Source organism: Pomacea canaliculata, linkage group LG2, assembly GCF_003073045.1.
Source record: "Pomacea canaliculata isolate SZHN2017 linkage group LG2, ASM307304v1, whole genome shotgun sequence".
In the NCBI taxonomy this organism is placed as follows: Eukaryota; Metazoa; Mollusca; class Gastropoda; order Architaenioglossa; family Ampullariidae; genus Pomacea; species Pomacea canaliculata.
This window is the reverse complement of record NC_037591.1, coordinates 44,328,181-44,349,263: the sequence shown is the minus strand read 5'-3', so window position 1 is coordinate 44,349,263 and position 21,083 is coordinate 44,328,181. Positions and strand designations below refer to the sequence as shown.

At 39.4% G+C, this 21,083-nt stretch overlaps 1 protein-coding gene across 4 annotated transcripts in view; it reads right to left on the bottom strand.

The window, feature by feature from the left end:
- LOC112557822 (long-chain-fatty-acid--CoA ligase 1-like) overlaps nucleotides 1-21,083 on the bottom strand; it is a 46,548-nt gene that overhangs the window by 12,110 nt on the left and 13,355 nt on the right. For all 4 annotated transcript variants that reach the window (XM_025227883.1, XM_025227884.1, XM_025227882.1 and 1 more), the window contains 11 exons: nucleotides 19,451-19,550; nucleotides 18,020-18,192; nucleotides 17,284-17,319; nucleotides 16,951-17,002; nucleotides 16,118-16,188; nucleotides 10,879-10,962; nucleotides 10,465-10,599; nucleotides 9,923-10,005; nucleotides 5,713-5,863; nucleotides 3,457-3,529; nucleotides 699-787 (listed from right to left, as the gene is read on the bottom strand). In XM_025227883.1, coding sequence (XP_025083668.1) covers nucleotides 699-787; nucleotides 3,457-3,529; nucleotides 5,713-5,863; nucleotides 9,923-10,005; nucleotides 10,465-10,599; nucleotides 10,879-10,962; nucleotides 16,118-16,188; nucleotides 16,951-17,002; nucleotides 17,284-17,319; nucleotides 18,020-18,192; nucleotides 19,451-19,550 — 1,047 coding nt within the window. The remainder of the gene's footprint in view (nucleotides 1-698; nucleotides 788-3,456; nucleotides 3,530-5,712; nucleotides 5,864-9,922; nucleotides 10,006-10,464; nucleotides 10,600-10,878; nucleotides 10,963-16,117; nucleotides 16,189-16,950; nucleotides 17,003-17,283; nucleotides 17,320-18,019; nucleotides 18,193-19,450; nucleotides 19,551-21,083) is intronic.

Here is a 21,083-nt window from a genome sequence, read left to right as displayed (position 1 = left end):
CACTTCTCATCACCACCATCTCTGCGTAACGTTTCGGTCAATAGCAGATCATAGTCACTGATAAACTCCACAATCTTCGCTCTCTTCTGCTGGTAGGATGAGACAGACAAGGTGTTATAATGCTTGAGACCGAGGTGTAGCAGACAGGATGAAGAAGAAGAGCGTTTCCTACAATTCAAAACTGACAAATGAAGGGCTTTAACATTTGTGGTGTAATCATCAGAAAATAATTGTGCACCACACTTGTCTTTAAATAATTTTTAAAAGGCAAAACTGAATAGTAAAGTGAGCCCTAAATGGTGCTGTGGTTTCTTATTTCATTCTGTTATCTGTTGTCACTCATTCTAGCAACTGATCCACCCTCAGAAAATATATGCTGGACAGTTGCATGATTGGTTCAGCTTGACTAACAACTCATTAATGCCTAAGTGGTCCAATCCCCATACAAAATGTCATGCTTTATCATGTTCCAATGCTCATGTTTCATTTTCTGTAGCTTAGATAATAGTTATATTTATTCCAAAAGTACCTACGTTTTGTAAACAATAATGTCTAGCAGGGTTTCAACAGTTTGCTTCTGAGTACTTGAGTCATTTTAGTCTCTCTCACTCACACACACACATATGCATGCATAATGTGCATGAACACGAACTCATGTTCATACATGGGAAAGAGCGACAGAAAAAAAAAGCACGTACCTCTCCCTTGTTTTCGCTGGCAGAGTAGTTCATCTCAGGAATATCTGTCAGCTTTATTGCACAGCATGTCAGGGGTACACCCACATTGCCTAACCAAAAGAACAGTAGTGCACATTAAACTATATAGAAAAATACTGCAACCTTATGCTAATGTATGCATAGTAAGAGTATATACATAGGCAAAAGTTATAAATCTTGACAAGCCTGAAAATGAGACAGAATATACAATACAGTTTACATATACAGACATTCCTCACATAGTGACCATGTAAACTTATGACCAATGGGTTCTGCATGCTGTACAAGAACTTTAGTTGTGGAAAATGGCAGCACAGTGGCTCAGCTTTAAGCATTTTATCTTGCATTATTCCTCTCAGTCAGGATCTTCTTCCCATAGTCAGTTTCTCTTGTAAACGGGGCAAAGGTAACATTAAAAATAATATTTAAAAATGTTTGACACAAACCTACAAACAGTAATTGTATTGTACTACATTATGCCTGAAATATCAATACAGGTGGCTTCTAGCTTGTCAACCATTGGTTTTTCCACCAAGTTGTAGGAATAGAACTTGGTCATTTTGCAAGTTGTTTTAAGGACTGGCGGGCTATAGGGCTATATTAGCCTGCTTCTCTTTCCTTGCTGCCATAAAAGTGAAAGCATTCACAATCAGTGACCATTTCTCACAAAACATTTTGTGCTATATGTTTTTCACGGACCAGCCCGTGCCTCTGTGTTTTTCAAAATATTTTAACCCCTTTGCGACTTACTGAGTGCAAACGTATCTTGAGCGTATGGGAAAATGGATGAGAACATTAGATGGAAAGGGTTAACCGTGACACGAAGTGTTTGGTGAACCCAGTTTAGCAGTAGATTTTGGTGGGACCAAGGTAGAAAATGTACTCAGGCAGGGAATAGTGAAGGAAGAAGACGTGCCCGAGTCACGACATGTAAGTCTCCTGAGATTAGATAGTAGACCAGGGAAGTGGCCATCGACGCTGGATGCGGCGCGGTACTGACCCCTTGTGGATCAACCTCGTCTAGACGAGGTGTTAGTTCTTTTTCTGTTATTGCTGATGGAATTATAATAGAACTCGCATAGGTTTCAAAGTTGTAAACACAATCATATGAAAGATGAGTGGATTGGAGAATATGTTTGAAATTGTAGTATAGTGTAACCTCGAGTAAAAGGTTTTAATTATATGGGCTGATTTAACTGGAGCCCTTCTGGATAAGGAAGAATCGCCTTCCAGGACCATTCCTTGATCACCTTTGGTCCAGCACCCTGCAGTGCTTGGGCTAGGAACACCGTTAGTCCCATGATATCACTGCAGAGTACCTCCGTTGTGACCCCAGAAACCGCCTCCCTCACCAAAATGGCCTGTGTGTATGGCCTTCGCGTGTGCATTTGTGTTGTTGGATTCTAGATGGCTGGAGATGTGGAGTGCGACACCCTAAGATAAGTAGGTCGATGAACTGTAACGTACCTAATGATTGCTAGAGCAGTCAAAAGATATATAATTGAACCTGAAACTTATTGCTAAACAGTAAAAGAGAGTGCGGGGAGTACATAATCTTCATATTTTGATTGTAAGATTTGACTATGTTGAGATTGATCATGGGTGTGCCCCGGATGTAAACATTGCATATATCATTTAGATCTTCGTCGCCTTTAGAAATTTGTGCTAAGGTGAGTTGCTTACAAATGAGTATTTGTATTGTGGTCTGTAAAGTCCTGAGCCACTTGTTAACGAAATGAACATGATTTGGGCAGCTTCAGGCAATCATTTTGCTGTGTGTTGAAAGAACGCGTATTTGTCTGGTGTGAGTGTGTTGTTAAGCCATCTGTGCCGTGATAATGTTGCTCCTGCAAAAGTGAATGCCTTAACAACCACTGATCCTTTCCCACACTGTCATACAAACTGTGCATCACAAAAACACACTGCACTATGCAAAAATAAATGAATAAGAGGAAAGAATTGTTGGCTCCTTCAGGTATTGTTTTACTACGAATTACTTCCTTTAAAAGACAACATTTTATTCTTTATGATCACTTTATGATCAGTTGTTCTGACATAGCAGCATTGCTAAAGTCCAGGGACATAACTGATTTTTCCATGCATAATAAAAACAGCTTTGTGAGCAGGTCCAGGAGGATGCCACCATCCAACATGTAGGCTTTTGCAGAGTCTCCCCACAATGAATGTCTGTCCCCCAACAAGAGTTCTGCAGTGCCACTCCAGTGATGCAGGACAGACTGCTTATCAGTGTGCAGAGCAACACCATATGGATATAATGGGTCGGGCCATAGAATGAAGCATATCATAAGGTCATCTCTTTGTCAGCTTTAGCTACAGTTGCATTCTCTCAGAAAATTCCACGCTTTTAGGATTTCTATATCAGGATCAATTATACCTGTTTGATCTACAAATAAGAGATCCAAGAACTAAGTTAAACAGTAAAATAAGATACCATATATTCACCATTAAGCTTAAACAAACAAACAAACAAAGCTTAAATTAAAATATCATTCACAAAAGCATATGCTACCATGCAAGTATAGACCAAACAAAGTAAATAATAAAATTTGTACATGACAAATCTGGACCAACAAGATAACTTTTATCAATATATGTGCAAGTACTCATTCTTCGCTGCAAAATGAGTTCAAATGGTTCAGCAACACATCATATAGTACTGTCTCATCTTGTATTACAAATCTCACAGCCAAAAAAGAATGTATAAAGTGTGTGTAGTCACCTGAACTGTAATCACCAACCAGCTGCAGATTAGAGATGGCGTGAGACTCTGTCTGACCATAGCCCTCAAGTATCTGAAAAAATATCAAAATAATAGAAAGACTGACAGCACACTGACGCAATAAACAGTTCCCCTTGTTCATGTTGCCCATTTCCCTTTACCCCCACAACGCAAAATCACTTCTAGGTGAAAGTACTTCCCCTTCAAACTCAACTAAAGAGGAAAAAAAAACCATCGTGTAAGGTCTTACTCCAAATGAAAATTAGAATAAAAAAACAGAATGCTTGTTGTTTTTCACTGCACCAACAACTGAGGCCACATCACTGCGAAAATTAGAATGCTTGTTATTGTTTTAAGTGACAGCCACAACTGAGGCCCGCCCTATCATGGCAACAAAGGATCATTTAAGATAATAAAATGTAAGTTCAAAAAGCTTTTTTGTATGTCAAGCTATTGATTGCCATGAAAACAATTTAAAATGGTGCTAAACAAACATTTTTAAAAGCTTATAACTCCATTAATTTAGTGAGTTAACTGAAAATTCTTTTTGAAATGGTTAACTAAAAGAAAGATCTACAATTTAAGGTGGGGAAATTAGTAAAATCGACTTAGTTGCTTTTAAAAGAATTTTTTTTGCGTGTAAAACTGTGCGTTTACGTTCAAGAAAATTGGATTCAAAAAACGGTAACTACTAAACTACTAATTATTTTCTAAAAAGCTCACTTTTAAATGTTTAGATTTATATATAAAAAGAAAAACTCAACCAAATTTTAGGTCTACAAGACATGTCAATAGGAAGTAATAGGATTTTGAAGTAAAGCCAAAATACAAGAAACTGAAAGGAGAGGAAAGAAAAAGTGAAAGCTTAGTAACTTCTTAACTACTAAACATTTTTTAAAGAGCCCTCGTAGCAATGTTAAAATATATAAAAAAGAAAAGCTCAACCAAATTTCATGTTTGTATCACGTCAGTATAAAGTTACACGGTTTTAGAGTAAACAAGCTGCAACAAAAACAAGAATCAGAGAAAGCAAGAAAAGCTTGAAATGTGTTTGATGGAAACTATAACTGGTATCATCCGACTGTAAATCTGTCCTCATGGCCTATGTTCAGTCCCTTTGGCAATGCTACTGGGACATTCTAGCCCAGAATTTTTCTGACTGCCCACCTCTATGACATTCTGTGGGGGGGAGGTAATACTTACTAGATGGGATGAGGCACACCTGTACCATATATTTCCCACATTTTAGTATTCTTTACCCTGGTGAACCCTAACCAGGTTGTCCTGGGTTTCAGGGACACTGTTTAGTAGTGGTGTTATTGTATCGCATTGTCTTTTTTATATTGTTAGGAGTGGTGTTTCTTTATCACCTTGTATTGCCTTGTTTACATCGTTGGTGGTGGTGGTGGTGTAATTGTATCGCCTTGAATTGTCTAGTTTTTCACCTGTTCCATGTAATGCCCTCATGCCATTGTATAGCCTTAGTTGCTGACATGATGTAAAACTCAACCAACCAACCTGTTGGTGGCCACAAGGTCTCTCGACAAAATGTTTTTTGTTTAGCTACTTTCGTGCTGGATTACCTGTTATACATTTAACGTTTGTATTAATATATTATAGGACACCCTTGTTTTCATGGTTTAAGGGCAAAACAGTTGATATAAACAAATTAGCAATATCATGTAAAACTTAAATTGTGTAAAACTGCTACTATAGCACTTTAAATGCAGACTTTCAGCATCTGAATAATCCAAAATGTCGCTCATTCTCTCTCTGTTTGGTGTTGACTGCTGGCAACGTAGTGATTAGTGTACTAGCATGACATAGTAAACTGTTAGCGGTGCTCTTTGATCGCTGGTGCGAGTTGCGTACTTTGTTAGTTGATAATCAACTAAAGGATAGGTTATAGAGGCTGAAATTTACAGGTTAGGTTTATATCACCTATATTTGAAAATAATGCAAACCATTTGGGTTGGTCTTTAAACACAGAATTAGTTCTAAAGTATTAAAACATCAAATTGCTAATTATTATTCCAGGTAATAGTACCGTCATGTTTTATGTAATATGATGAATACAGCATATTGAGCTCACATGGGTAATACACCTTATTCCTTCTTTTCTCTTTTATTTTTTGCTTTTGTCAGAAAGTGATAATACAAATAAAACAAGCTGCATGAAGAGTTGTGGATTTGGACAAATTACAGGAAAGGAGATGTGAAGGTTGTATCTTATGCTATATAATCCTAAAGACTTACTGGACATCCCACGATGCACCGCAGAAAGGTAAGAACTTTTGCAGATAGAGGAGCCGAGCCTGTTGTCATGAGACGAACTTTGCCCCCCAGTGCAGTCTGGATGGATTTAAAGACAATCTTGTCCCACAGGCTGTTGTTGCGGATGATGTATCTGGAAATGGGGTAACATACTTAACATCTCTTATTAAGTAAGAAATGATCTCCCATACTTTTACAGGCAGAAGAGGCCTGTGCATGTATGGTCTTCTTCACTAAAATACAGAACAATTCTGAAGTCATGTTTTATGTTTTCCTGCTGTTGACAACAACAGAGGATCTTATGTGTTCAACTAAATCACTTGTAGTGTGAAAAAGAAAGGTTTTGCATTTCACCAAGAGCTCAGAAATCTCGTTATTAAATAGCTCATCACACCTTTTAAACAATGTGTATATGCACACATCCAAAATCGAAACAAGTAGCGGATAATGTAGCAACAAAGCACAAGGTCCATAGAGGGAAAAATGTGAAGAGCACATGGTCCATAGATTGGAAACAAAATGTTATAATTGCAAAAAAATGGAGACAAGTAATCCATCAAGAAAAAAACAAAAATAATTTACAAAACTTCTGAACAGATGGTAAGATAAACAACAGAGTGCGGATTGGCAGACTATTAGTGGAAGATAAGATGTATATGTCAAAACAAAGAAGGGTTCACCATACTGAAAAGACATACAGTGGTTTTAACTGTTTCCTAGTGTTTCTGCAAACTTCTCAACCAGTGCCCGTTTTGCACATTGTAATGCAAACAGGGTAGTGTCACAAAACTCATAATGTTGACATTGTCTTTGAAAAGAAAGGTACATCCAGAAAAATTCACATTTTCAAATGTCTTCCACTTCCTAAAAAAATACTTGCCTGTAAAACAATGACACAGTTATGCTAGCAACAGTCTGCTTGGCAAAACCATTAGTATTCCATTCCTGTCAGTGTTCCCTGCACAAGATCTCCCACAGAAATTTGAGGAGTTCTTCATCAATAAGACTATATTGATAAGCCAGAAGCTTGACTCTACTGTTGTTCCACCTTCACCTTCATCTGTGTCAGATACAACTTACAATGGTCCTACATTATGTGGTTTTGAGATAGTAAAAAGTTTAAGGAAACTTGTCTGAAGAGCAGCCCCAAAATACGAGCTTGATTCTATTCCACCCTCTCTGTTGTCTAGATGTCCTGTTACTGCAGATAACCTATATCATTAATATTCTCTCACGTCTGGGCACTTTCCTCCCGAGTTCAGGTCAGCCATAGTCCGCCCACTTATAAAGGAACTGTCTTTAGATCATAACTGCTTAAGCAATTATAGTCCAGTTTCGAACCTGTCCTTTCTGTCTAAGGTTCTCAAATAGAATGTTCTTGCCCATCTTATTCTACATGTGGAGAAAAACCATCTCCTTAATCCATTCCAGTCAGCTTATAGAAAGGGCCATGGTACTGAATCTGCACTTGTTGTGAATGATCTACTTTTCAAGGTTGACAATGAAAAAGTGTCATTTCTGGCCTTTTTAGACTTGTCAGCTGCATTTGATACTGTGGATCATTCTATACTTCTACACAGATTTTAGCAGTCTTTTGGTATTCACGATGTTGCTTTGTCCTGGTTTTGATCCTATCTCACAGACCGAATTCACTGTGTGTGAATGGTGTTCACTCAGATGCTTTTATGAGATATGGTGTCCCACAGGGATCTGTATTGGGTCCAATACTTTTTGTATTACATACCTCACCCATGTCTGATGTTATGTCACACCATGCCATGTCACATGTAAGTTATACTGATGATACACAGCTTTATCAGTCAGCTTCACTTACTGAACTCTCTGGACTTATGACACGGACACAGGAAAATATAGATGATGTGAAGTCCAGGATGCTCCAAAAAAGACTACAACTGAACAACGATAAGACTGCTACTTACTCATCCAAAGAAATTTCTAGGTCATCCTTATCCTAAGTGTCTCTGTCTATAAACAACTCAACTATTCCTTTCTTCACCTCTGTTTGCAGCTCGAGTGTCATTCTCTATCAGCGTTTGACTTTTCATCAGCATATTTCACATGTCTGCTGTAATGCCTACCTTGAACTTCGTAGGATGAGTACTATTCATCATTATCTCACCACTGATGCAGCTAAAACTCTAATCTGTGCCTCTGTGCTATCAAAGATGGACTATTGTAATTCTCTTTCAGCTGGAATTACCAAGTGTCTTCTTGACAGACTTCAGAGGATCCAGAATAATGCTGCTCGTCTCATCTGTAGACCATCTAGATGTGAACACATATCACCTATCAGTCACTCTCTTCGCTGGCTGCCAGTCGTGGACCGTATAGCCTATAAACTTTCCATTTTGACTTACTCTGCTGTCTCTGGCACCTTCGATACCTCTCAGAACTCAACTCACTTCCATCTATACAACCACTTGACCTCTTCACTCATCTTCTGACACCAAGCTTCTGCAAGTCCCACTAGGACAGCGGTTCTCAACCTTTTACATGTGGCGACCCCCCTGACGAACACCGGTACGTCAGCGACCCCCCTTAGCCAGCTAGGTCGGTGGAAGAGCGGGGGGGGGGGAGCTTTAGCTAACCTCGAACGCCGCGTCGAGGAAATCAATGCAATTCAACAACGGAAGAGCAAAGTTCGTATCTGCAAGAAGTATAACTGTTAATGAAATTTTACTAAAGCTAATAAATATTATTTTATTGGACACTCACTTTGATTAATGAGAAGGTTGAGCCTGCTTGCTGTTGCATAAAGAAGCGAACCTGGGTGCGATGTTCGTACCCACTGCTATTCGCAGCTCAGCCTCTGCGTCCACACGATTTCTGTATTTCGACTTCAGTGCTGCCAATGCTGAAAATCCTTGCTCACACACATATGAAGTTGAAAATGGCAGCAGAACTTTCATTGCTTTCTCAGAAAGGAGAGGATATTCACCGTTGATGCTAATCCAGAATGTTGTCACTGGTGTTGTTTGGAAGACCATTTTCAGGGATTGGTCACTCGAAAGGTCGATGAGCTGCTCTTCTTCTTGCGTGGACAACCCGCTTGTGCTAGGATCAGCCAGAAATGGATTACGAATCCAATCGTATTTAGTCACATCAATTTCAGCGAAATAATGCTGAAACCTTTCTTGCAGTCCGTTTAGATGGGCAATAATTACATTCTTCACCTGATCAAGATTCAAGTTGTCAGCCTTGCACTTACACAAGCACGGAAAACATATCAAAAATATTTTCTTGGCGTATCTTTTGCGTCCACAACGAAATTTTTCGGACGAAAGCATTCATCTTGTCAGTTGTTTGTAATATGGTGGTGTAATATAGGGGAGTCAGCGATGAGAGATTGGGGAGAAAGAGGGCAAAAGGCGAGAGGAGGGAGATTGGAGGCTTAATTGTTGAGAGGGGGATTGTGTTTTGAGTTTTGGAAGTGAGAAGTCACTGCATGCCGAGACAGTGTACTTGAATAGGAAGAAGAGATTTGGAGTTTGAGCCCCCGCACCACTCGGTTACACAATGTAAACTAATTCCACTAATACCAGTATAAGAAACTTTTTTTAAAAAATGACCACCTTCGCGACCCCCTTGTAGGCACGTCGCGACCCCCCAGGGGGTCGCGACCCACAGGTTGAGAACCGCTGCACTAGGACAAAGACTTATAGACACAGGCCTTTCTCTTACCAAGCCACATCAACTAGGAATGGATTACACATCAGCCTTCATCACTCTGATTTTCTTATCACCTTTAAATCCAAACTTAAGACACATCTTTTTAGAATGATTTCACAGTGACCCTGAGCATGCATGACGTGTCTGTATTTACTTTGTGTGTGAGTAGCATCTGTAGCAGGAGTGAGCATGTCTGTTATATGTGAATATGGGTGCATGGTTGTTTATGATCTATTCTATACTGTATATCACTTATGTAAAGCGCTCTGAGCAAAAAAATACTGGACAGGGGCTACATAAATTCGTTGTTATTTCTCCAAAAAACTAACAGAGATAGAGACTCAGGTTTAGCTTTGCTATTGTTATATTTTCATAAACTTTCATGTGAACATATCAAAAATACTCCTTTTTAAAAATGTAACTTTGCGTGCCAGTACTTAATACAGCACTGTCTATATAAAGCGTTGTGCCACATTGCCTGAAGTTTATGAAGCACACTAACCTTTTCAACTCTCGTTCCTTCCTATTGAGAGCAATGCTGAACAGCCATCTCTTCATAGCACTTGCATTGACTCCCATCAGGACCTATTGAACAACATCTATGTACATAAGCAATAGTCTAAAGTTATAAAAAATGTAAAGTTTCAGGTAAATACGACTTTTACCTAAGCAGGTTGCCTGACATACAATGAAGTTTACTCATAGTAAAATTTACTAAAAACAAAGTTGTGATAAAATATTTTAAATATAATAAATTAACAACTATGATCACTGAATGACACTGTTAAACACCCACATGGCATGACAGCTTCAATACTACACTGTAATCAGTCTTCCCATGCAAATACAAAATGTCTTTATTAACCCTCTGGGCACAATAGGCCACGACAGTGACTTTGCCGGAGAAGAACGGGGAAGATGATTTTCATTACTGTTACTCAAACTTTCTCCTTTCCCAGTCTTCAGTTATTAGCTGGTCTTTGTAATACTTATACTTTTAAGTAGTACTCAGAGGGTCAATCACTTTCAGGAAATGCATCAAACCTTATCATAGAATCTGTTAAGCAAACGAGGCACACAAGGAAACACTGTGGGTTGTAGTTCCTTAATGTCATCCATCAGTTTGCGCACATCTCCTTGGAAAAATCCAACCTGACCTCCAATCTGGAATACCACTGCCTACAGAGACATACATACAATTGCCTGTAAATATTTTATTTATGTTTTATTTTAGCGATATTTTAGAAATCAAACAATTAACTGTTTAGAAAGTCCTCAAATATAATGGCTGCAGAATTGTTGTTGCATATTTTAAGATTCTCTTCACATGATGTTTATCCTGCCCATGATGTAATAAGGAAAAATACAAATGTGTGCATCCACCCACCTTTTCTCCCTTCACACACACACACCTTTTCTCTGCCTGTACATCTCTTTATCAACCATCAGATTACTCACATGAAGTAGCCTTTCATATGAGTGTGCCAGGGGCAGGTAAGAAATCATGACATCTTTGGAAGTAAGATTCAGCCCACCTGCACGCTATAGCAATACAATGGGTTATATTCCTTACAACAAATTGATTGTGATGCATTTAAAACAAAAATCAAAATAAAATCTAAAAGCTAAATGCCTATGGCAGTGAGACTGCTAATAAGAGGTTTGTGCTTGTGTCATTGATATTACAGAAGAATGTTTTGAATTCATGATGCTATAGGGATGAAAATGAATAAACAAGAAACTGGAAACATAGATGTACAGGAGACAGCATTGCATAACATTTACATTTATTCATCCATTAAGTTGTACTAGCTGACACCCAGGTATGCTGGCCTACCAGTCCTGGAGGGAACTTGGATAAGTGTAGCAGCTGATGGTTTGCAATGGTAAATTTATGTTAGCCAGCAAATTTTTTTCTCTGCCTCTGTATCAATCACCTTGAAAGGTTCCTTAAAGCACAGTCTTACACAGTCTTACGCTGGGTGACATGGTTGAACAGGACTAGCTTGCATCGATTCACAGCTGACAGGAAAAATTCTGGGTAGTTCAAGAGGGTGGTAACTGTGCTTTGCACACATTTATAGTCTTATATTCCATGTAATCAATTTGAATTTTTGTGGATACTTGGACTTGAATGTCTGGATTCTTTTTTTGGGGTTTTTTAATTTTATTTTAACAAGCTGAGTCCACATTTCATATCCATGCAGCCAGGCTTATATTCATGGTCAGTGTCAATTTAATCATGGATAAAATTGCCTTAACTTGGTTAGGTAACTAATGAGTAACATTAACCTGACAGACAAAATAACTCCAGATTAAAAAAAAAACCATGGAGAAAGTGAAGTTAACTAACCAGCTGGCATAGCAGGAATTCCCCACAAAGCATGAGATTGCGCAGTTATTTGAAATATCAAAAAATATCAAACATGCGAGAAACTGCAAAATGTCCAGTTTATTCATTCCAACCAAATGGTGCTTGGTATGCAAATATTAGAGAAAAATACTAGGAGACAAAATAATTCATGGAGAAGGGGTGTAGGGACCAAAGTTACTAAAAGTTATTGACATGGAACCTGTTCAGGTAAGCCTGCCTGGGTTATGTTTTAAATCTATGCAAGTTTCTGATTAAATTATTAATTAGAGAATAATAGATTAGTAACACAGTGAATTTATATGGTTGTCAGATTTTAAAGAATGTAATTTTCCCTCCAGATTTTTATCTTTATCTGTGGTCATTGTTGGCTGGTGTGTCGGATCTTATGAAACTTCAAGAGCAGCAGCAACATGGCAGCAACTGGGAAGGATGTTTTTTGAAGCTTCCGACCTGATGGCAAAGGCTTTATCAAAATCAAAATCAAATCAAAACAGACTTTATTGTCTGCCCAGGAGGACAGAAATTTGTCTTTGCTCACATACCCATACAGACATTTAACAAACAGTTAGGAGTAAAAGTGAGGAGTAAAATAGTGTTGATTGCACCAGTCCATCAAGGCAGTGTATGTTTATTCTAACAACAAACCTTGGGTGACCAAGGGCCTTAAAAGCACTGCTGAACAAAAAGAAACATTTGTTCATCACGGGCAGAAGCCCACGACAGAAGATTAGTACATAGAGAGGACCATGATGCTATCCGTTGGGTGGGCAGAGGCTCTACGAGCATACTAGTTAGTCCGCTTTCAGTAGTTTGCCGGTGGACCAACGAGTGTCGACGAGATTGAAACAGAGGTCGAGTTAGCTCTCGCCATAAACCCGATGTGTCAGAATGCGGCTCGTGGTTACATCTTGAGCTCGCTGGAGGGACCTGCCAGACGTCGAGTGTTGATGCTTCCGCATGACGCAAGAGATACGCCGAGAAAGATCTTGGGTGTCCTAGTGGAGGCGTACGGCGAACGGAAGGATGTCGACATCAGTGCCACAGCAACGTGATGAGGTGGTCGACGAATACGCCGCGAAGCTCCAGAATTTAAGCAGGCGAGGTAGAAGGCGGCGCAGAGCGTCGAAGTGGCGGCGATTGACACCATCTCGGAGGACTGCAGCCCGACCGGTCAGGGAAAGTGACTGCCCCGCGTCTCCGTAACAGGATGACAGGGAAATAAAGTGTAGCTGGCTGACTGGAAAGTGTCCGACGGCGGAGGTTGTCATTTATGGCAGTTGAGTGATGGCGTTGCTCGACACCGGCAGTGAGGTAACGACGGTCACTGACGAGTGGGCACGAGGGCACATACAGGACTTACAGCTAAAACAAACTCAGGAGTGGCGGTGGTGGACATGTTTACGGCCAGCGTCTGAGGACGTTCCTATCCTGGTGGTCAAGGACCTGGTCGATGTGGTCACAAGTGAGCGCAGGAGGCGCGTGTCGCTTCTACTAGGGAAGAACGTCCTTGATCAGATAATGGACTCTACCGAAGATGTGGCGCAGGCAGTACAGGCAGCCGTGCATGAAGCTCATCTTGAGAAGACATTGTCAACAAAAGGACTGGCTAGGGCCGCTGGCAACACGCCGTTCCAGGATGCCAATGGGTCTGACGTCCACACCAGCCACTTTCCAGAGGTTAATGCAGACCACCATGCGAACTGTTTAATTTCAGTCCTTCTTGTGTACCTAGACGATCATTTGGTATACTCCAAGATAAAGGACATTCAACTGCGGGAGGCGCCATACCTTCAGGATGACGACAGTGAAGAGGAAACGCCAGGGTGGTATGCTACTCTTCCAAACCATCACCACAGAACTCTTGTGACAATGCCTGTGGTGCCAGAAGTAACAGTGTCTGTGGTGTCAGATGACAGTACCAGAAATGAGTCCCTATCGTGTCCGAACCGCGCAGATCGCAGCGACTTACCGCGAGACAGGCAACAAACTCGCACAAAGTGTAGGATGAAACAGTTCGTGCGACGCTATGCCATGGCAATATGAATACCATGGATATATTTTTTAGTTGCGGTGATCGGTGACACCGTAGATGACACGTACGCATTGATCAGTTGTTTATTTTGCTAATTGTTCATTTTTCTTCAACTTTACCGCGGCTGTGTCCAGAAAATGTCATTGACAAGAATGACACACGAGGTGATGGCTGACAATAGATGTCAGCACTCACTCTTCTTCAGTCTCTGTTTGATTCCTCCTGAGTCTTGTGCCTTTATTTAGGATGGTGATGGCTGCTGGCACGAAGGACCTCTGGTAGGCAGCTTTCCTTATGCGTGGTACCTTATAGCGCCTGCCTGAGGGCAACAGCTGGAAGCTAGTGTGGAGAGGGTGTTTCAGGTCCGAAATGATGTTATGTGCCATCCTTCTGACTGCATGAAGGTACAAGTCAGAAAGTGGCAGCTGTGCTTGACCAATAATTTTATTTGCCTGGTGGATGATTCTGGCCAGCCTTGCCTTGTCTTTGACTAGTAGATGACCATACCAGGCAGCGATGTTGAATGAGAGGATGCTCTCAACAAGAGACCTGTACACAGTCTCCAGCACCCCAGAGCTGACGTCGAAGCTGCGAAGTCTCCTCAGAAGGTACAGCCGTTGCTGGGCCTTTTTGTACACTTGGTTCACGTGATCACTAAATGAGAGCTTTCCGTCGATCACTGTACCAAGGTACCTAAACACAGCAGCCCTCTGCACCTGCTGTCCCTTGATTATAAGCAGACTTGCTACAAAGTTACCTTAATAACCAAAGACGTCTATCCTAAAAAGGGAAGGATGAGGGGAGCTGTTTATGTCTTTGAACCTATGATGGATTAGGTTCACTATTTTTCCATTATTATTTTTATTTCTTAAATTCAAATTTTGTTGGTGTTTTGATCTAGTCAGAACATAGTTAACCATGTGTTTGCTTGTTAGTGCTGGTACCTATTTCATATGCATTTGCACTGTTAGTTTGCTGGTAATGTCTTGCAACCTGTTCTGGTTGCAATCTAATTAATAATAATAATAAATGCAAAATTTGTAAAGTGCATACTGACACTCATAAGGAGCATACTCATAGCATCTAAGAACAAGAACGAGACATGGACAGCATACAAGGGATAGGAAATCAAACAAATAACATATGAACTATGAAACTTCATGAGAACTATGAGAGTTCCATTTTTTCGCTCTACAGTAACTAAAAATCCTGTGGCCAGATGTTGTTGTTCTGGTGACAGGAAAAGTAAGGAGACGATCATCAGATGAGAAACAAAGTTGGCTAGCTGGGACATAAGGGAGGAGAAGTTCAGAGATCAGTGTAGGTTGCTTATGGGCCTCTCATCAATGGACAGGTATGGTAATGAAAGGTTCCTGGTATTAAGTTCTCCAAGATGATGTTGGACAGTACAGGCAATAGAGCATCTCTCTGATGGACACATTTTTATCAGAAATATGTCTATCAGTTATTTGAAGACTTGAATGAAGTCCTATTCAATGTTAAATTTTTGTGTCACATGCCACAAGCTGTTCTGCCAGACTGTCAAATGCCTTATTAAAGTCAATGAAGTTGTTTTCTGTCAAGATGAAATAGTTAAGATCTGAACAACTGTGCTCCTGCCTGGTAATGAGTAACTGTAAAAAGCCAGCCTGTTCTGTTTAAAGTTCCTCAGCAGTAACTTTAATAAGCCAGCCTGTTAGCAGTTCCCCGGGTGGAAAATTAAGCTGATGGTGGTGTTGCTGACTTTGTTTAGCAGCAACTTTCCTCTCTTTGGAAGGAATTTGATTATCAATTTTATTCATTCTCTGGGCCATTCTTTGGCATAGATCAGCGACAGCCTTTTCTTTTCCACCCTGCTACAGCAGCTCGCCCAGGATGATGTCAATGTCAGATGACTTCTTCCCATAGGACAAGTAGGTCTGCAGACTAATGAACTGATCCAATGGCTTTGGAGGATGTCAGCATATGTCCTCAGCAGGAAATTGTGCGGTGTTCATGATTTAGTAAAGCAATATTTTCAAATGAAATGGACTGGAGTGGTTGCATGTAGTAACGTGACAAGAGTGGGAACACAGTGAAAATAAACAGATGAGAAGACAGGTCCCATGAGCAGTAGTCAGGTCACAGGTTTGCAAGGTAGATTTTGTCATATGAGAAGACCATTAACAGAAACAACACAAGCACTTATATAAAAACACAAGCTGATAAAGTCAAGTGACAGTATAAGTAACTGAATATAGCATGAAATATACTTCACTAGCTGTACTTGTATAACATGAAAGAGACTTTACCAGCTGTTGTGTGCAGGCCGCTGCCGTTGCCACATACCCTCGGTGCGTCAACATGGCTCCCTTAGGTATGCCTGTAAGGTATATGTGTCTTCTCAATGGCATAATGTGTCTATCTCATAAAACTTAATTACTGAGCACCCAGCATCCATGCAAGACAAGCTAGAGCCCAACTCAACATTCCCATTTTTAAATATTAATAAATAATAATAAATGAATTGTTTGTATAGTGCATGATCACACTTATGAAAAAGCATGCTCTGTGCTTGAGATAAAACCAAGGCATGGACAGCACATTAAGAACAGAAGGATAAACAAAAGAACTGATAAGTAATGAAAGTCAGACCAGAAGATACAAAAAGAAATTTGGTAGCACACAATATGACTGAGAAAGAGTTACATGCACTAAATGAAAAAAAACTGAGAGGGTTAGAAGATGGACTAGCATCAAGTAGATTGGTAGATTGTTAGGACTAATGCTCATGGAAGACATATTTTTCATGCCTGTTTAAATGACTAATATCAAATGGATTGTCAGGAGTAATCCTCATGGAAGAGATTTGTTTTTAGTGCATGTTTAAAGGATTTGAAGGTGGGTAGATATTGCATATGGAAGGGGAGAGCATTTCATTTTGCTGTACAGCAACTAATAAAAATCCTGTGGCCATATGCTGTTTTACAATGTTAGCCCAAAACAGAAGGAGTCGGAGAGGCCAGCTCCAACTACTGTCACGTGATTACATTTTTTCCCCAACTTGCTAAGGTTGCCTTTGAACACCCATAACACATCTAACTTGTGCACACAAGCAGCTACAATTGCTAGTGGCTCATCCTACCTGTGGTCCCACTGGTGTAGCAGATAATGCAGATATCATCAGGTTTAGCTGGCTGATAAACACAAAATCAAAATCAAGTCATCAAAAGAATACAGATCGTTTCTAAACATGATTAATGGGTGCAAATTTTAATTTTCAAAATCTAAAAACATGAAGGTATGGGGGACTGCCTGGTGTCTTGCAGACAAGAAAACAAACTGAAACCTAACTCCCCAACCACTGCCAAACCTGCGCACATAAGCTACAATGCTCAATGTCTAAGTAGTACTAAGTGACTGTACGAAAGAAGGGAAATATATGTGCACACATTCATAGTTTAAAAAACATTCTCACATTTAGCCTGATGTTTTCTTGTTTGCTGCCTTTCTCCTGCAATGCAACACACAATAAAAAAAAACAAGTTAATATAGTTATCTGTAAAGACTTATATCCCATCCATTAAATTTCCAAAGCTAATTATGCTGACAATTGATTGCATGCACAAGTGCAAGTCAAGCATGAAATATGTATGATAATTCTAACACATCACAGAATCACAACATGAGGTACTGGTGTCAGAATGTTCATTCCCAAGCATACTGATGTTATTTGTTAATTTCCTGGACTCATACTGGCTATCCCATGTTGGTTAGCTCACACTTGTTAATAATGCAGACATTTGGGTATGTTTCATTCTCTAACATCTTTCCTAATTATTGCTTCAACAGCAGATCTGTAAAATCACTAGTGGGGAAAAAAGTAGGAGGATATGAGGTATGGTGAGCTTAAATTTGTAAGTACAATCATTCTGATATGCTGAAACAGGAAACTATCACAAAACAATTACACTGAAGCAGTGTGACCTCCTCTGGTTCCCTTTATGTCAGAAGAATAGCAGTTTAGTTTGCTAGTGCTGAAAATCAAAGCCAGTGAGTCTTAGAGGAGCAGACTTCTTTCAGATAGCTAACTGCTAGTGATTAAAGGGACAAGTGGTGTAGATTTTTTATAATGCCTTTTTGCAGAGCTATATGTCAGCATGACTACTGCAATATACAGAACAAGTTTGTCATCTATTTGACATCAGACTAACCTCTAACTTGCTATATTGTATGATCTCCACATTCAGTTCTTTAGCAGTGTCCTGATTCTCCTTGCTGACTTCTTCCATCACCACAATTGTTTTCAGACTCGGAGTTTCCTTGTGCCGGCTCAGCAAGTTCTTTACTTTTAAATTAATATCACAGATAACCACACTTATGTCCGCTGCAAAAAACCATAAAGCAAGACATACTGTGAATGCTAATAACATAGTGGCTTGGTAATTGTAGCTAATTCACTAAACAATACACACTCATGTTGAGATTGAGCTAAAAATAAACCTCTAACTTCTTCCCAACGGCAACCAAAATTCATAAATGCTTGTGTGTAAGCTGCAAATTTTGAAAAACTTGAAAATAAAATGACAGTTAAGCCATCACAGAAACAATATTTCATTAAAATATGCAATTTATAAATCAGGAATTAAAATAATTTAGTAGTCAAGTGGACGGAAGTTATCACTGCCTAAAGGATTTTTACAAATGATTTTAAAATTAATTTTAACTCCAGCACCTTTAAATTGTCCATGTAAAATATTCTGGACTGACTGTCAGGACAGAAGCCTCTATAATATTCATAAATTTCTTCACTTTGTGCCCTTTAGTTAACGTCAAACACTTCATCACTTTAAGCTACAAGCAGGATCCCTGTACTGTGATTAGCGAGTTCTGGATTAGCTTGTTTCTTCTTTACATTAAACTCTTCTTTCCATATCTTCATATACTACAGCTGGGGGAACAAATACCCTGCCTGTGAGATCAATTACATCAGAAAACAACAGGGCTTGTGCTAGCTAGCAGCTTACTTCCACAACTAAACCAGCTATGGCTGTCAAACTCTTGGCCAGATCCAACAGAGTAAAATAATGTAACCTTAATCCTTTCCTTCCATTTTGCTCTCAAAGTAGCAAACATCTCACAAGCACAGCAAATGTTTTATATAATGTCATACAAATTGATTAGCATCACAAAACAGACTGGACTCTGCAAAAATAAATGATTAAAAGATGAAACTATTGGTTCTTTCAAGGATTATTTTACTAAGAATTTCTTCCCTTAAAGAGCTGAACTAGACAAGCAATCATGTACTGTTATATTTTTTACATGAAAGTAGGCATGATTCACTCGATCTACATCTAGACTGAACCATGTGTGAGACGCATGCTGGATTTGAACGACGACAGCCAAAAATGACAATATAATGATCAAATCCCAAGATATATTCTAATAAAGTATTTTATCCAAGCACTAGTGGAGTGAATGAATTTTTGATAAAGTTTGAGATGAGGCTTATCAATCACAAATGACAGAATTAGAATGACAATGTGATCACTGTCATATATACAGGATTTTCTGCAGAATATTGTCATTACATTTTATATACTTATGTACACAATCTTCTTATATCTATATATAAAATGTACCCTGGTTGATGATGTGGTTACATGCCTCAGGCCCCAACGTGTCGTAAAGAGGCACTCCAACCATGGAAAAGCTCCACAGCGCCAAGTCAGCAATGACATACTGACAATGCAATAATAACCAGATTAGCTTTCATAAAATAAGAATAGATGCATGTCATCAGTGATTAGAGCAAGATAAAATGTCCATAGACCTGTTAAGGCATAATAATTAAACTTGGAGCATAACATGTACTCAATGAATATTTCTAATCTTTCTAATGCAATCTTCAGAGAGAGAACCACTGTGATGGCTAAGTATTTTGTTTTTCCCCATCCTAAAAAAAAAGTACCTATGTTTCTTCCTTTTTGCATTTTTGCCAGCCAACTTCACACTGAAATGGTCTATGGTCTAGACTGATTAAGAAATCCAATGCATCTTGTATATTGCAATGGTTTCCATCAAATTAATAATAATGCTCACTTTTTTTTCTTTCTTCTATTACCTACACTCGTTTACTCTGAGAATAACCTACCTTCAATCCTTCAAGAAAAATGACAATACTTTATTGATACTTGTAGAAATTAACCCCTCCACAATTCGAGTTATTCAGTGTCAAAATCATGTACTCCCAGGGAAAAACCTATGCTCTTTCTCTGAGATGGTCTACCAGTTGCAGAACAAAAATATGCATGTGTAAATGCATTTTACCTTTCAGTTCATGGGTTTTAAGTGTCATTCACAATACATTCCAATTTAATCATTTGTGTCACAATACTGGTAAACGGTGGTAGACTATGATGAAACAAAAATGAATAATCATGGCGCACAGCATTGGCTGGCAGCCTTTCCCTTTTCTCTCGCAACTACATCAGACATGTCAGCTGCGTTGTTATTTATGTAGTTTGTGTTTGACTGTTATGTGCTGCTGATTTCTAACAAGATGTCGTACTCGATAAATTAAATTTCAATCAAATGAACCTAGGTTGGCTTTAAAAATAAAAAATAAAAAAACAGTGCCCTTCACATTTTGGCAGACAGGTTGGTCTAAACATGTCCGCAGAGCCGTAGTTTGCCCACCCCTGCTCTATGGCATCTCAGGCTCCCCACTTCACTGGTTTTAGTCATATCTCTCAGTCAGTTATAGTGGATGGCTGCTTGTCTCCACCAGTCTCTATACGCTCAGGTGTTCCCCAAGGTTCTGTACTTGGTCCTATCCTCTTTATCATATACACGAAGCCACTTACTACTCTAATTCAATCTCACTCTATATCTGATCATCTTTTTGCTGACAACACTCAGCTGTATACCAGCTATTCTCCTCAGGTACACACTGCTATCCAGAGCATCCAAGACTGTGCTTCTGATATTAGACAAATTTCCCTTGTATTTATTGTTTCAAAGAGGGAAGCCAGAGTTTACCCTTCACTGCCTGTCTCTGTTTGGGAAAGCGATACATGTCTCTTGATAAGCATGTTTCTCACATCTGTCGTTTTGCATACTATGAGCTCCGGAAGATCAGTGCCATTCTCCATGCTCTATCCATCTCAACACCAAAATTCTAATCTGCTCATTTGTTCTGTCTAAACTAGACAACTGCAACTCTCTTCTTGTTGGCTGTCCGCAGTACCTCATTGACAAGCTTCAGAAAGTCCA